Source organism: Leptodactylus fuscus, chromosome 7, assembly GCF_031893055.1.
Source record: "Leptodactylus fuscus isolate aLepFus1 chromosome 7, aLepFus1.hap2, whole genome shotgun sequence".
Lineage (NCBI taxonomy): Eukaryota > Metazoa > Chordata > Amphibia > Anura > Leptodactylidae > Leptodactylus > Leptodactylus fuscus.
In genome coordinates this window covers 3,282,664-3,299,901 of record NC_134271.1, presented here as the reverse complement: position 1 = coordinate 3,299,901, position 17,238 = coordinate 3,282,664, and the positions used below count along the sequence as shown (strand labels likewise).

The following is a 17,238-nucleotide window of genomic DNA, read 5'->3' as shown; positions in this document are numbered from 1 at the left end:
AAGACTACTCCGGAAGAAGACCTTGATGCAGAAGAAGATGGAGGCAGCGCTGGAGAGCTCTCTGGCAGCATTGGGGACGCCTCCAGTGCTGTTTGAGCGCTGGGGACCGCCCCCAGTGCTGCAAGAGAGCTCATTTGCATACCGAGAAAAAAAACAAAAACAGGGTTGTAGGTGAACGGCGGCACGGACAAGAAAAGGAAAGGTAGGAGACAAATAGCCTTCCTTAAGGCTATTCCGACATGTTGGGGGGGGGGGGGGGGAGAATAGTGTTTAAAAGATTGGATCCCTTTAAATGGGGGAGGGGGGGGGAAATACGTTGTTTGAACATGGCTCTAATTCACATCTTCAGGAAGAACAAAGAAACCGGCAAGGCTCTAAAGAAGGTGTCAGGAATGCAAATCCCATAACCGAGCATACAGGTCCTGACAACACCCTACAGTCCCTAAATATTAGGCAGAGGTGGAGCCTAAAGCAGCGCAGTCGTACCGAACGCAATACGGATCTTTAAGAAAACAAAAAAGGTCAAACTGGAAACCTTAAATGAGGTAAAAGGAAGCGATAGGCAGATTTTCCTTTTTATTGTAGTATGCAATGTAATGCTTAGGCACGTTGCATGGGAGACTACGCCTATCAATGGTTGGCCTCGCCGTCTAGGAGAAGTCTCACAACTCGTAAGAATCTATTCATGAAATTAGACAGATTTACATCTACAAAAAAAAAAAAAAAAAAAAAAAAAAAAAAAAAAAAAAAAAAAAGGTGTGCAAGAGGAGGACGACCCTTGTATCAGACGGGCAACATGACATTGCTTTTTGTGTTTTTTTTTGTTTTTTTTCCTGCTTCGAGAAGGCGGCCTGGAGTTTACAGGAATATAGAAACATTATAAATTACATAGAATTAGCTTTCATAATCACTACCTATGTACAAACCAGTTTCCGACAAGGAAAAAAAAACGGGGGGAAAAAAAAAACAAAAAGAAAAAAAAACTGGTTTCGAACTTGTATATAAAAATAATTCACAGATCGGCACAAACAGATGACATGCAAAGTTTACAATATTTTTTTTTTTTTGATCTGTATATTAAAAAATACAAATTTATAATAAAATGCCAGCCCCGTTCTATGGGAGATGGAAGAGCATTGAGCATTTTATTTCACATTTAATTTAAAAAAAAAAAAAAAAAAAAAAAAAAAATGCATAAAAAAACCAAAACTAAAAATGGGTAAAAGTTTCCAAAAAAAACAATTCTTTCCTCACCTGTTGCTTATGCAAAATACGGAACCTATGGCTTTACATGAACCATCCGTCAGAACTGGAGCAATAAATACTTATATCTCTACCAATAGACATTTTCTTAAAAAAAAAAACAAAAAAAAAACGTAAAAATACAGCAATAGGACATCTGATAAAATCTGCTGCAAAAGAAGAACAAAAACTGGGGAAAAAAATCTGGATGTCCGAATCACTTTTGGTAACCTAAACACATTGAGAACATTTACAGGAAGGTTTTTTGTTTTGTTTTTATCAAAGAATAATTCTGTTGCAAAAAAAAAAAAAAAAAAAAGTGACTATTGTACAAAGTGGGAAAAAAAATAAAATAACGCATGAACGGGTCAATACTTTGGTCACACGAATTGTCAAATAGTTCTGCTCTGACATACATGAGATCTGTGTCGTATACACTTTATAAAAACTATTTTTACAACCATTTTAACCATCGTATCACATCGTATTACTGAAGTGGCGAGTTCTTACGTCTTTAGGGCACCGGTTGTGTTTTTTTTTTGTTTGTTTTATATCTTAGAATACAATACAATATAAACATACACAAAAGTCTTGTTTCTTAATGTGCAATTTTTACACTTTCAAGTCTGTACAACACCTTAAAATCTAGAAAGGAAAAAAATAAAAATAAAAAATAAAGTTGCTGGTCCTGATCCCTTGCAAAGTTAGTGCAGCAGTGACTGGCGTCGACAGGCTTCTGACAAAAATCCTCAAGTAACTCCCACTTGAAATCCCAAAGGGGTAGCAAGTCAGCGATCTTCAGGCTAGGCAGCGGGCATCACTCATCATACGGGGCCGTTGCTCGACGCTCCATCCAACACAATTTGCTCGGGTGTTCTAGAGATGTGGGAAGGAAACACATATTAGGCTGCTTGCCCATCATGGTTTTCACGTAAATTAAACGGATCCGTTATTTTAATCAAAAAAATTGATGCAAACTGATGTCAATTTACGCATCAAAAAGTCTGATCCGTTAACGGATGTGCATCAGTTTTTTGCTAAAACAAACGGATCAGTTTTTTATGTTTACCTTGTGAAAAACTAAATTAAAGTTTGTTGATAGAAGAGGAGCTGTCCCCCAGCACTACAAGTCACAGCACAAATAAAAAATTTTTTAAAAAAAGTGCTGTGACTTGTGCTTGGGGATTAGCTCCTCTGCCACCCCCCACATGTGCTTCATATAGTACCATTAGGAGCTACTACACAGAGAATGGAGCAGGAAGCAGACAGCGCTGTACTACGTTTAGTGGCCAGACCTGGTACTGCGAATCAGCTCCTAATAATCCAAATTTGACCTAAGCTGCAATGACTCACTCCAGCCACTACATGGCGCTGTCTACTTCCTGCACCATTCTCTGTAGCTTAGCTGATCGATGGGGTGCCTACATGGAACCAGCACAGACTGATGCTGACAAATGTGCGCTCTTTTACTTCGGCCACCTTCAGCACTCCCATGAAAGCTGGATTGGGGCAATGACTACTGACACCTACATTTAGCCTGGCGTCAGGCTGAATTTACAACAAGAAAAACAACCCCCGTTTCTTGGGGTTGACAAAGGACCCAGCGGTCAGACCCCCACTGAACAGGTTATACTTTTCCTGGCATAACCCCTTTAACTTGATGGAGGGAATGGATTGAGATGGTCGCAGGAAACACAAGCCCTAAGGGGGGTTATTTGGACACTCAATTTCTCATACTCCTGATTTATCCACAGGATAGGTCATCAGTAAGTGGCCTGGTGGGGCCTGACACCCAGATCAACTGGTGCAGCAGTCTGGGTGCTGGAAGGGGACAGGGGGTGCATGTAGTATGGATGCTGTACATGTAATGAGAGCAGAGCTGCAGCCCCATCCACTGTATAGCGCTGATTCTGGGGATCTGTAGCGCTGCTCCCATTACTAGAAGCTTCATCTGCTCTGTGCAAGGTCCAGGTGGCCGGGCCCCTCACAGACACATACTGACCCCCTATCCATGCTACACGTGCACTTGTCACTAAATCGTACTCACTTCTGTTCTGGACTGCTACTGTTTGGCTGCAACACCGGAGGATTTTCCAGAGTAGATTCGAAGTTCTCCACGACGTATTTACAGGCCGGGTCATTAGAGGTAGACAGTTTCCCTTCCTCACTACAACGAAAGAAGCAAAAAGAAATAAGACTTGAGCGTAACAAGGTAATAAAACGGTAAAGTCATGCACTGGGGGGCGCCAATGGTCAAAAGGACATGTGTGTGGGGAGGGGGGGGGGATAAATAAAGTAACTGCACGTTGCAGCATAGTCACAATAAATAATGGAAAATAAAGAGTGTGCACGGATGCTGCTGACAGATGAAAGGGAAAGTAGTGGAAAACAAGGAGCTTTAGGCAAAACAGGGGAACGTATGGAAAACCTGCAAAGTGAGGATTTGTAAAGATACATACCAATAGGATTTCAACACTCTGAAGCCAATAGTGCGCAGTGGAGAGGGAAAGGAGGAGAAGCGGCATAAACAGAAGGCGACTTAGTACATGTGGTGCTGCGGTGCAGGAAGAGCGACACAAACACTACATACTGCGGCTACCACGCAAGACTCAGAGGGTTTGCAAAATGTCAATCTACTTCTCCAAAATCCATTACTTATTAGATATGTCAATCTGGCCCTATAATAGATAGTCAGGTAGGTGAATATAGCGCCGAACCAGGGGAGGACGCTGGCGAAAAAGGGAACAAGCATGTCAAATACTGACAGCCGCTACTCCCCTCTCACCGACGGAAACACATGCATGCTCAGCACGCAGAGCCAAGTGTGTGTAGGAGGAATAGCTGCCGGCCAAGCAGGGTAGGAAGAATACATTAAGGACTGCACTGGAGAGGAGCGAACACTATTCAAAACATAGCATACGCCTATAGAAATGAATGGAAGTGGCCCCCTTAACCCCCCCGCGTGTCAGCTACTTCCATTCATTTCTATGGGAGCGCGCTATTCAAAACGGCCATTTCGAATAGTGTTGGCTCATCTGTAGACAGCACACAATGTATTGTATTCACTATTCAGAGCCTGCTCATCTGCTGATGCTTCCGCTGATCTCGGCTTCTTGGTCCCCCTGACACATTTAGGGCTAAGGACCCACTGGTAGGAAACGCCGCGCGAACAACTGTAGTGTGAACACATCGCTGTTCTTCCCGCAGCGCTTTAAACAGAAAGTTCAGAGTTTTCCTCCCCGGACTCTGTTACAATTATATCTATGGGAACGTTGCTGGCATTTCCGTAGATATAATTGACATGCTGCGATTTTTTCCGTAAAGTGGGAATGGGATTCGCATGAACCCCATCCACTTTGCAAGTACTGTAAAACGCAACGATTTTTCCCGCCTGTGGGGTCTTAGCCTTACTCAGGCAATTGCCTTCTATTAGTAATGACTGGCGGAAGAAGAGTAACCCCTGTATGTCCAGAGCCAAGAAGAGGAGGTCAGCGAGAACTGGAACGGAGATGCTTTGGTTTAGTGAAGTCGGAATATTGGAATTTTTATGCAATTGTATCGAAAAAAAAATAAAATAAATAAAATTCCTGGAATGTTCCTAAGAAAACAAATCTCATCATGTCGAGTAGATGGAATATAAGTGAGAACGTCCTGGCCATCCTTAGGAGTCTGTGGGCTGCAGCGCTCGCTCAATATACAGGACATGGATAAAACGGCTTCTTGCGGCCGATCCTGGACCGGCTGTGTCCTATTTATGGTCAATCCTAAACTAAACAGGGTTCTCTGGCCGCGTATGGATTTTTCATTCTATTTTCCCCCAGGATTAGTCCAAAATACGAAATACCCTGAAAAACGTGAATGTAAAACTCTAAGCGAAGTTATTATTAGTTGCATCAAGGTTTCTCAAGTTGCTTCCACGAAGCCCCCACACGGCTGCACAATACAGGAAACTGGTGGCTGCCATATTAGCGCCCAACACTAAACGGTTCTCAACGGTATTAAAAAAAAAAATTCTTACAACACGACATTAATGAAACTAATTACATAATGATTGCACAATTTACTGACAACTTCCTTCCAGCACAGAAATTTAGGAAGCTTTTTTTTTTCAGGGATCCCAATGTTCCCTCCTGACTTCCTATTGATAGGGAACAACTCACACACCAGTTGGGGGTGGGGTACGACTTCTCAGCCCCCCCCCCATAGATGAGGAGAACAAGGACCAGATGTGAATGGCGCGGTGTTTGGGCAGAGCGCCCGTCGCTCCAGTCATCAGTGTAGGCACAGTGGAGGCGGCAGAGTGCTGGATTTCATTCATTTCAATGGGAGCACCAGAGATGGCGGGAGCGGGAGCAGTGTGCATGCTGCCTAACCACTAGTGATTTGTTCTCCTGATCGGAGGGGTCTGGACACCCCCCCCCCCCTCCCCCATCTAACTTGCTTCATGGGTAAACCCGTCTAAACCTATAAAACGATATTCACATTGAGGCTACACCAGACACCACTTTCAATATTTGCAGCTTTTCCTGCAGCCCGGGAACATCAGGGAGGGCGGGGGGGGTCATACTAAGCAAGAGGAGCTACAATTCTGATGCAAACCAAAAGCCCACCAAGCCAATGAGGTTCTTTAGAAATTACCTTGGCATTTGGTGAAAGTCTAGAAAATTGCAAAGAGAGTCAGAACCCAGAATCTCCCGCCGTCCCCCTGCACAGTCACTGCGCACACATATCCAGGTTACCTTTTAAAAACTGCAGTCTCTGTTTTTGCATCCACAGTAAGGCTGAGGGTTTCCTTCATGCTGCCGTTCATCACAGTCTCTGTCATCTGATCGGCATTGTCGACTTCTTCTTCACCGTCCGAACTGGCGTCCATCGCGACCGTAACTATGAGGAGGAAGTTATGACAATCACACACTCTGCATTAATCTGCCATTACCCCAGGTCACAACATCCTCCCATTAGGCTTTACATCCCCCAAAAGATTTATTGGTGGTGAAGCCCCTTTAAGCCCCCCTTCCCACAGAAAGCGGCTTATGCACCGACCGTATACTGGGGAGGTGTTGTGTGATTTTTACACTGCCAGATTTGTAGACCAAAAGCTATTCCCTCCCTCTATCAATAAGACGGACACAATTCCTCCAATACATTTCAGGGTAACCCGTTTATTTACTTTCAGTCTGAGCAGATGCATTAACATTCAAGGGATCCATTAGCTCTGTACTGGTTTCCATTTCTACAGGAGAGTTACTTCTTGCAGACTCCTTTGCACTGAAAATAAAAGATATATATTTTAATATCACAACGTTTGTAGTGTGAAAGCATCATGAGATTTACCATAGGGCTGTGTGCAGTGTCTGTGCATTATGTGATGGCATGGTCATAGCCAATGAGGCCCCTCTGTAATCTGCAGGACTCTCAGGGAGCACTTGGAGCTTGTTATTCCCCTCCATTGAGGACTTAAAGGGGTTGTCCTGTTATGGCCACTTATCACTTGTGCTACGGATACAGGAGGACCCATAGTCATGCCCTCCCTAAAGCCAGTGTGCTTGAGAGACCGATGCCCTGTTCACTTCTACAGGGTTGCCAAGATGAATGCCCAACGATCAGACTCTTACCCTGTGTATGGCGGACAGGTATCCCTATTGCAACAACCTCTTTAAAGGTTATGGACACCTTCACAAATTTTTTTTTTTTAATATTCTGCATAATGAAAGTCTAAGAAAATAAATTTGTAATTTGCTCTGGTTAAAAATGCTTCGACTGTGACGGCTGCTCAGACCCACCCGGGAAGATTACGCCTTGTACACGAGTTTACTGCCATGTCAGGCATGTGCAAGTTGTACATTTTTGTGCAAAAATTTGACACTTTACTCTGTCCTCAGCACTTTCCTAAAATGGAAATTATGGTCACAATGAATATTCATGCATATCACCATAAGCAATGATTTTAGTGTAGACGCAGAGCCAAACGGAGGGTGCACCCCGTACGCGAGACCCCCTGACCACTGCCTCCATGTTTAATGGAGAGTCGGTAGGTGCCATGTACAGCAGAGGTCGACAAGTGCAAGCCAAAGCCTCATGAGTATTAATACAAGGGACTAATAGCATAGAATAGCCATTACAGGGATCTATGGAGTCTACAGAAGTGTCATTGTGACCCATCAACCAGAATTTTTGGACTACAGAATGTGCGCATGTTTTGGAAAATGGTGATCATTTCAGAATTTATTACAACCAGGTCTTTGCTTCATTACTGAACTGACCCAATAGACGCTGTGAAGTCTGTAAATGAGGCCCAACCAGTCTCTTTAGAGGACAGCGGCTCTTCTGTGCTCCAGACATCAGATCCCACCGAATCCAGGCCGGCCACATGTGCAGTTTCCATTGGGATATCGAAGTTTGCCGGCCAGTTACTCGCTAAAAGAAGAGAAAGTCCAGTTTAATGGAATATACAACGCGCTGCTGAAGAAAGACTGTCGCTGCAAGAACCTGAAGTCCCGGCAATAATAAAACCTGTCATGGACTAGAAAAGCTGAGGAGAAACTTTCTAATCTACATCTTCACTCAGACCATGTATAGAGTCCAGTTCAGTCTTCACCTCCCCCCTCCAGCTCCGTCTTCACCTCCTCCCCCCTCCAGTTCCGTCTTCACCCTCCCCCCTCCTTTCACCTCCCCCATGGAGAGGGGCGGCAGCTGTTGATTTATTGCCTTATTTGCACAGCGGCATTTTGCTCTTTAAACCCTGGTAAAGGGGATGTTGGTCCTAAAATGCAAGATGGGACAGCAATGCCTGATCTGTGCGTGTCCAACACCAACACCCAGACCCCGCACAGATCAGGTTTTTAGCAGCCTCCAAGTGCTGACACTTCTGTAGAGGAAAGGGAGTGAGTGCAGTCGGCTCCTACACGGGGGATGTGGATGCAGATCTGAACCTATTGCTTGAATAGGAGAACACAGCCTCCAATCCCCATCAGTGCAGGAACTTCTGACCCCCACCCCGATCAGACACAGACGACCTATCCTGGCCATGAGTATGAAAAATACATTATGAGCAGGAAAGCCCCTCTAAATAACAGGAGCGGCTCATCGCTGCTACACCAAGGCACAGGCAGAGCTCGGGTGTCCTTTCTATTGACCTCCTCCGAAAAAAAGTGACAACACAAATGTCCTATGTAATGGCCATTGTCACAGATGGACTGTGCAGGATCTGTGCCATAGAGATGTAAAGTGACTGTAAGAGATGGACTGATGAATTTGTTTTACATTACGGTCATCTTATAGAGCATTGACATCACCTTCGTTGGCATCCACCTCCATCTTGTCCTCCTGGTTGACTGTGCTCGATTCAAATAGTCCCTGTTTGATGGAGTCTTCCTCCTCCGAGTCTGTGCTCTCCTCGCTGTCTGTGCTTCCTGAGCTATAGGAGCAGAGTTATTGTCAGATTCATGGGATATTACTACTGTCCGGACGCACAAGACGAGACTTACATGCACCTACTGGGTATTTTCAATAACACGGGTATATACCATCCTGCTGAATACAATCCTATGTGCGCGACACTGAACAGTCACCAGTGATCTAGCCAGAGGCGTGAATACTTTCTATGGTCAGTTTGCCTGGGGTCAGTCACACTAATAGGAGACAAATACAACACATACTGGAGGAATTTACACCCCTAAGGCTCCTGGGAACACCAGCGCTTTCCCATTGTAATGGAATTATCGGGGGAAGTGACAACTGGTCGCACAACTCCTTAGGGTGGGGACTGGTCTGCAGGGGGCAAAAGGCAACTCCATGTGATCACTGGAGAAATTCTTGCAGCATACCAAGGGGGAGAAGACAGATAAGCCAAGCTCTGGTCAGTCAGACAACTGGTGCAGGCGAGAGGTGGAATCCTATAGGGGAAGGCTCAGAATATGAGAGATTATATACAGGAGGGGGATCACTGAGGGAGGTCTGGACTGGCCCAGAAGAAAACAAGGTGCTAACTAGCCCAATGGTGAGTAGAAATGGCTTTCCAGCATTGAATCAGGGCCTGTATGTGGGTGAATAGCGAGGATGGTGATGGGGTTTGTTCTTGACCTGTATTTCTTGATATATCTTGTTGGTTTAGTGTCATTGTGAGGTCCCGGGGTTGTGTTACGTGGGTTACAGAGGCTTACACTAGTTCACAGTAGACTTTCCTCCATGTTTAGGTTCATCAGGGAACCTGGAGAAGAGGTGATCACTAAAAAGCTGTAATACAGAGTCCAGTGACCCCCCTGACTAATGGAGTGTCCGTCCCTTAAAGACTAAAAATCTGGACTTTTTCCTTCGCCAATTTTCAGACACCGACGGTCTCTACAGAAACTATCGCAGATGTGAACGCTGCCTTACTTGTCTTGCTGTGGTTATTCTAGGTTTTACCGACGCTATACAATACGTGTTATGTGGTATATAAGAGGCTATAGATTGTACTAACCCACATGACAATACATAATTCCCCAAAGACCAATCCCTTGTGCGCGCTCCCCTCACGTCCTGCCCTCATCTGACAGCAGTAACGCCGCCGCGTGCACAGCTCTGATCAGGTAACGCAATTTATCGGCCATTAAGGACATGGTCAGGGGGTGTCTGGCACTGCTGGGATTGCCAAAATGTGGACTATAGGACACAGGCAAGTCACCATATTTTTTTTGGACCAAGAATATCCTTGCCATTTACTAAAAGAGCCATGTCCGGTGTTGTAATGGGTCCTCAACCACTGTTGTCTGGATCGGTGGGGGCTCTGAGTATTTAGACCAGGAGTCCTCAAACTTTTTAAACAGGGGGGCCAGTTCACTGTCCGTCAAACCAATGGAAGGCCGAAATATAGTTTAAAAATAAATAATTTAAGATAATACGCTCCACAGTAGCTCCCCCACAGTATTATATGCTCCACAGCAGGCCCCACACAATTATAGGCATCACGGCAGGCCCCACACAGTATTATACGCTCCTCAGAACCCCCATTGACTGCTTTCAGCTGTACGCACATTTGCACAGTCAGCGATCCGCGCCATCCACATGCAGCCGGCTGGAAAAATGTCCTCATCAGGCTGCATGTGGCCCGCGGGCTATAGTTTGAGGACCCCTGATTTAGACCCACGATCAATTAGTTTGTCCTCTACCATATGATGAGATTTAGTGTCAAAGTCGTACCTTAATCTGCTTGAACTATTACAAGATGTGAATGTGACCAAGTACCAGACCAGTCCAAAGCACATCCTGGCTTATGCCCCACGCACTTCTGGTTTTTCAGCGTTTGCACACTAAACCCCTCATTTCTATGGACTCAAACACACTCTTTTGTATCATCATGGACCTGTGTGTAGGGACCGTGAGCTCAAATGGGGGACTCGGGCCAGGTCCTAACCCAGTTTGTTTTATGGCTCCCAGAGCAGTGAATGGGGTGGTGGAGGAACAGGCAGCACACAGATCAGTCTCAGCCTGGCTACATCAACACTCATTCGTGACAAAAATCACATCTATGGCTACGGCCACATTACCTGGATCTTCTTTGTGTATCTTGTGTGAAGGCAAGGTTCTTCTCCTCCCAAATATCTTCTTCGTCAGACCCTCCATCATCAAACTGCTGTATTCGTTCCTTGCAGCAAGCTTCAAACAAAGCGATATTTGCCTTAAAAAAAAAAAAAAAATAATTCTCATGTTATTCATCTATTATTGGGTAATGGGAAATTACTAAACTGACTGCAAATATAAAGGGAGTAAAATTCAGGTCTCTGACCATTACACACAACAAGCCTCACCCAGACTGCCGGAGAGCTTGTCACACGGATGTCACATGTTTCGGGCAGATGTGAATTATAACAGGTGTGTGCGGGTTAGACACAATCTGGCCACAAGGGGGCATAAGTAGGGCTTTCCCCTCTACCTAAAAGTGGCCTCAGGACATATTATTAGGCCAGGAACCCGAGAGTGACAACTGATAGACATTGTGCCCAGAAAAGGATGGTCATACAAACGTCCCACCATCCCGGGACTTCGGACCTTGGCGGGGTCACGTGAGGGCTCGGGACAGTCCAGAGTCCACCACTACAGAGGATTGTTTGAGCTGCCAAAAAGCAACAGCAACTCCCCCAGCTTCCTTGTCCACCATCCACATACATGGGGCACCTACAATACCCCAAATCCCCCCCCCCCCCCCATCACTGCCTCGCTGTTACTTACGCTTTCGTTTGCGTTGAGAGAGAAGTTTATGTCCGAGACGCGGTCAAAGGAAACACTGGAATAAAAAAGAGTCGTAGGCACAAAAGAGAACATGAAAAACAGAGAAAGCGCTTGCAAAAGTCAGTGTAGCCTCAATAGAAGTCCAACTCTAAACTGGAGGGGGGGTAGAGTCACATGGGGCCCCCGATATACTAAAGGTATATATAAATATAACGCTATAGAGCGTCACGTTGTGTCTATACAGATTGCAGTTTTAGGACAAGGGTGACCGTGAGCAGCCATGATGCAGGTGAGAAGTGGATGCCCGCGTCCCATTAACTCATTACTACCTGATCCTTCTTTACAGGCGACCAGCCGGGCAGCTACTAACTTGGAACAATTAGCAGTAAGTTAATGGGATCCTACGGCCCCCAGACCACATCATGGTTATTTGTCACACAAGTTCCTGCGACCATTCTGAATGGCTCTAGAAAGGAGAACATGGACTTGGACTGTCCCATTTGTGTGAATGAGGTTTGTAAAAGACTTTTACAAAATAGATTGTAAGCTCTTGTGAGCAGGATCCTCCCATCTATTGTGTGAACTGGTGCTATACTAAAAAAAGAAAAATTCCATCACCTACAAATTAGCAAAACACACCCAGAAACACCCACCACCATGTACCCAATCAGTGAAGGATAAGTTGGCCTGATTTACGGCAGACGCGACCATTAGTATAGTTATCAGCGGTGCAGCATTAGGCCGGTGCCCGCGCCCCACAATCCATTGACCACACGTTCATTAGTAAGAGTGATTTTTTTTTTTGATCAAGCTCAGAAATCAGTGCAGAAGCGAGAAATAGGCCCGAGAGCCATTACCGAGTCACCAGACCCCAAAATCAGGTGTTAAAGATCACAAGAGAGAGGCATACTTACTTCCCAATGTCATCTTGGTCAGCGAACTTCTCATCATTGAAGCCAAACTGGTCAATAAAATTGGACGTCATTTGTTGCATCTGATAATCAGAAAAGGCCTGGCAAACCCAGGACCAACAACAGTGGTATAACATGTAGTCTAGACTGCGCCTCAAACAAGCTGCTCAATATAGCTAGACACGGAGGATACGGTAAGTACATGCACAAGGGGGTCTCCAATATGTGGGCTCATTGTATAGTCTGTTGGGGCACAAGCTGGCGTCTGGCGAGTACACAAATTAAAGGGGTTTCCAGGACTAAACAATCGATGAGCTCTCAGTCCATGAATATCAGACGAGTCTGTCACTTTACATCACCACTGTGGTGCTCAGGTGTATATCTTATGGTGGCCACTTACTGCAGCCAAGTCCCATTCACTTGCATAGGACTGGACTAAATGGAGGATCAGCCCCCGCAGGTCTACAGCTCTGTACACTGTGTAAGGCTGGTAAGATACACGTATCGGACAAGTGTAAGATGGTCGTCTAAGAGTCCGGGTCTCTCCAGCACATACTGCCCTGTACAGTCATCACTATGGGACGGTATGTAAAGGAGAGACAATGACTCCTAGCATCAGAGATATCATGTGAAGAGTTAGAGTCCTGCCATAGGGTACAGGCTGGTATATCTGGTGCACATGCAGAATCTATATAGAGTAAACCCAGTAATGAAGAGGCTGCGGAGGGAAGGACATGAGCCGACCTCAGTTAGACAAGCCATCGATTGTAAAGTCCCAGAAGCCCTCGCTGACTGTCAGCCATGTAGACGGGCTGTTTTAGAGTAGTGTATAATATCCATCTGTATACTCTGCCTTAGTACTGACTAAAAATCACTGGTCATGCCAGGGATGATGCCAAGTTTCACACGAGTCACTGAATGATATGGTGAAAGTTATAGAATTCACTATGGAGGACCTGACGACCTGTGCTAAGCATTCTTCTATCTCTCCATTACCTATAGGCTCCTAGACAAGAAAACTTACTGAAGTCCTTAAGGGGATAGTCTGGGGGGGGGGGGGGGGGAGTATATACTTAACCTTAACCGATGGAACGAGTGATGGACCTGAGGGTTTCGGCAACGTCAAGACCTCTAGGCCACGTGATCTGAGGTAATGTTTGGCTCCCCAACCTCACAAAGAGGAGAAGGTGGTACAACCTGTCGCCAAAATCCCAGGGTCCATCAAACGCACACAGCCTGACCAAGTGAATACATAGCCAGCGACAATGCCTTTAAGAACCTGCTTTGTTCTGAATTTAATGTTAGCATTGTCTGCCCACTAAATCAAAGCGCTGATACTGCTTTCAGGGATTTGCCCAATTGGAAAACCCTCTTTCAGAGACGCCCAAACCCCCGTGTATCTGCAGCAAGTACAATGGAGGGCAGCCTAATATTCATAAGACATCACATCTCACGTCCTAACCTGCTGGATGGAAGAATCTTGTGAGAATCCGGGATCTTTAAACTCGATTTCATCATCACTGGAGGAATGGATGTGTCGTGTGGTCACCTGAGAAGAAAGCACAAGTACAAGGATTAGGGGTCACACAGGGGCGGCGGGGTCTGTGACTAGTGGGCACATTCATTTAGGACACAAAATCCACAACCAGCGGTTACCAGGTATATACAGAAGCTGCACAGACTACTCAAAACGTATGTATGACATAAATGGGATCCTGTGACCACATCGGGTAACACTACCCCTAATAAAGTGGGGCTAGGTTAGTAGACTTGTATATAATCACTGTATTTGGGTTCACTATCCTGGATATGGCGCCGGCAGGACTGATCATAATCACTAAACCAGTTCCTTTGTTTCCAAACCCAAGGGGCAGAGTCAGACTCCGAGTCGGTGGTTGTTCGGGGGAAAGTCAAATAGACTAGAAGGCAGAAATATTATAAAACTTTCCTTGTAGGGAACTATATGAACATTTCTGATGGATCACCTTTGTATAGGTAATGGGAAGAGACCAGGATGGGCCGCGGACTGGACAATGGCTATAAAATGTGGCTAAAAGGAAGGTCCAGAGAAGAGCAAATGTATTAGTGACATTCTTATAAGGCGTCCCAGCATTTTATTCCAATTTCGTACAGTTACAGTCTCTGATCTTTGCTCTGCAAATGGAACTACTTTACTGAAGACATTGGTGACAACTACGCTACGCAAGGAGGAGACGACAGGTAAGGGACCCCTACTCTCCAAAGTCACCAGCTACTTCTAGCGATCCTCAGGACCCCCATACTGATAAGTTAGCTTATCTATTCTGCCCATTGGAATTAGTTGCCACATCTTCAGCCATTACTCGGCCGAGGTGATAGACTCACCACTTTACACTCTATTCTACTGCAAAAAGATAAAAGTTTTCTCTATATATCCGGTCATCAAGGTTCACATTTTGCATCATGGTGTTTTAAGGGATATTGTTTGCTGAAGAGGTTCTTCAGGGGGAACACGTATGGCGTCTACCAGTGTTACATATACCCTACAACATTACACTTCTGACACAGGTGAAGGATCCGAGGTCCCCCCTCATAAGTGACAAATGGCGCTTCAGGCACCCGAAATATCTCTGAGCAACATCAGCATTGTAGGTGGCACATTAGGAGGCCAGAGATTTGTTTTTAATGAGGAAACCCTATAGCAGCGATCCCCAACTTTTCTTGCCCCACCAACCAGTCTGAGCAAGACCATTTTCCTACAACCCAGACAAGGGGGCACATGGGAAATTGTCTTGCCTATGGCTCTTAGCGAGGTGTAGGGGCGACCAGTGGTGTCTCAGCAGCTCCATGTTGCCACGTTTCACATGAGACTGCCAATGTGAAAGTTATCTGCTCGTACCAGCCGCCACCAATGATGGAGCCCTAGCCAGCGAGTCATTGCCTCTCCCTGCACACAAGCTGCACTCACTGACAGTGTCCTGCGGCCAGGGCCCCGCTGATCAATGGCTGCACATGGCCATGACTGCTGTAAAGCAGATCACTAAATGCTATTCACAAAGCAGAGGAGCAGCTCAGGCCGCCCCCATCATCATCCCGGTTGCTCTGATGTCATCCTGCGCCCCCTGACAATGTGCTGACAGTGGTCATGTGACTATGAGGCCATTCAGTGGCCACCGCAGGAAGAGGAGCCATGATGTTACAGGTACTGACAATCAAGCTGCAGCAGCTTCAGCACAATGCAAGACGACACTGCTGCTGGGGCAGATGAATCAGGAGGTGCAGGACGACACCGGGGCAATGGGGACAGGTGAGGAGGCTCCCCGCCCCCCCTTTCCCACTGCGCTCATCTGATTTAGACTGGGGTTGGAGGGAATGGGGCACATACTGATCTGGTGTCACTCAGGCAGGTTTCCTGCTTGGACATAGGACTACGGCAAACGCTCAGGAAGTCTCGGCAGTGTTGGACAACGTGGCGCTTTGAACAGGAAAGCAAAACCAATTCAGCACTAGTCACTAGAGATGCTGAGAAAGCTTTGGCTAATTTCAGGTGCCACCGGCTGGGCGAGGTATTACACCAGATTTACAAGGAGACTCTTATCTTCAGAATACTCTATAGGCCAAGTGTTGGACTTATCGAACAACCCCCAAGTCACCAAGAGTGTCCCCCTCACCCTCCCATTAAACATAGCCTTTGACCGTTAGCTAAAGTCAAATAGAGGCTTGGGGTAGGTAGGGAGAGGGCGCACATTCCCCTCCCCCCGCCGACGATATCTTATTTTTAGAACCGCAGAAGAGACATTGGAGAATCTTTAGGGGTGAGAACATTAGTGATTGTACTGCAGTTCCAACAATTGATATGGTGACTCTCCTTTATATATTGGAGTCTGCATTGATAGGAGAGGGCGCATACCAAAGTAGGTAGTGATAGGTGGGGGATATTGAGGAATTGTTAGGGGATAGGGAATATGGATTGTTATTCTGACGCTAGGTTCACACCTGCGTTCGGGTCTCCGTTCTGTAGTTTCTGTCTTCTGCATGCAGAAGACGGAAACCTGTCAGAGCGGGTCCGGCCGTGAGCGGCGGTAAGAGTTTTATGCTCTCCGCCACGAAACCGTTTTTCTAAAACCAGACACAGAGTACTGCATGTCCGACTGTGTCCAATTTAAAAAAAAAAAAAAAAAAAAAAAACAAAACACGGTTTCACGGCGGAGAGCATAAAACGCTCACCGCCGGACATCTTTCAAACCCATTCAAATGAATGGGTATGAAAGAGTCCTGCAGGTTTTCGTCTCCTGCCTCTGTTTTGTGCAGGACACTGAAACCTGCAGAACGGAGACCGGGCGCAGATGTGAACGAGCCCTGAGTCCAACCCCATTTGAACAACTTGTAATGTTATATTATACTGTACTTTTCTGATAACACTATCAATATCTGAAGACATGTAAACCTCCTTAGAGGTCTTTATATGAACTGTAACTTTTGTTAATTGCAAATAAAGTTTTGTTTAAAAAAAAAAAAACCACGCCTTTATTTAAAACAAAAAATTCAGAGAATACACCCGGCCAAACAGCGCTGGTATTTGCTAAGACTTGGCCGTCTAGTATCGCTGTCTGATCTATAAGAGCTCGCGGCAGAATACATTTTACAAAAGCAAAGTAACAAATACAGCAAAGGAAAGAAAAACACACAAAAATAAAGAGCGAAAAAAAAAAACAAAGCCGAGTACCGGCCGCCCCTCTGTATAGTGTGCGGATGTGATCAGAAACGCTTTAAGCACCGACCACCACAATCAAAGCAGTAACCTACTAGATCTACTGTGTTCCTCTTGTTGGTTTCTCCTAAGGAACTCGTGCAGAAAGTCTCCCACTTTTCCTGAGCTTCGGTTGGCAGTTCTATA

The 17,238-nt window shown here is 45.7% G+C and overlaps 1 protein-coding gene across 4 annotated transcripts in view; it reads right to left on the bottom strand.

The window, feature by feature from the left end:
• Positions 1-1,558: 1,558 nt before the first annotated feature.
• PPP6R3 (protein phosphatase 6 regulatory subunit 3) overlaps positions 1,559-17,238 on the bottom strand; it is a 39,680-nt gene continuing 24,000 nt past the window's right edge. Inside the window, exons 15-26 of one of the 4 annotated variants that reach the window (XM_075280810.1) lie at positions 17,148-17,233; positions 13,825-13,911; positions 12,366-12,463; positions 11,452-11,506; positions 10,770-10,900; positions 8,538-8,659; positions 7,506-7,659; positions 6,413-6,510; positions 5,982-6,126; positions 3,702-3,719; positions 3,290-3,409; positions 1,559-2,118 (exon numbers count right to left, since the gene is read on the bottom strand). In XM_075280810.1, the coding sequence (XP_075136911.1) occupies positions 2,067-2,118; positions 3,290-3,409; positions 3,702-3,719; positions 5,982-6,126; positions 6,413-6,510; positions 7,506-7,659; positions 8,538-8,659; positions 10,770-10,900; positions 11,452-11,506; positions 12,366-12,463; positions 13,825-13,911; positions 17,148-17,233 (1,166 nt within the window). In that variant the 3' untranslated portion in view covers positions 1,559-2,066. The remainder of the gene's footprint in view (positions 2,119-3,289; positions 3,410-3,701; positions 3,720-5,981; positions 6,127-6,412; positions 6,511-7,505; positions 7,660-8,537; positions 8,660-10,769; positions 10,901-11,451; positions 11,507-12,365; positions 12,464-13,824; positions 13,912-17,147; positions 17,234-17,238) is intronic. The other 3 variants (XM_075280811.1, XM_075280813.1, XM_075280812.1) reach the window with 3 other exon arrangements.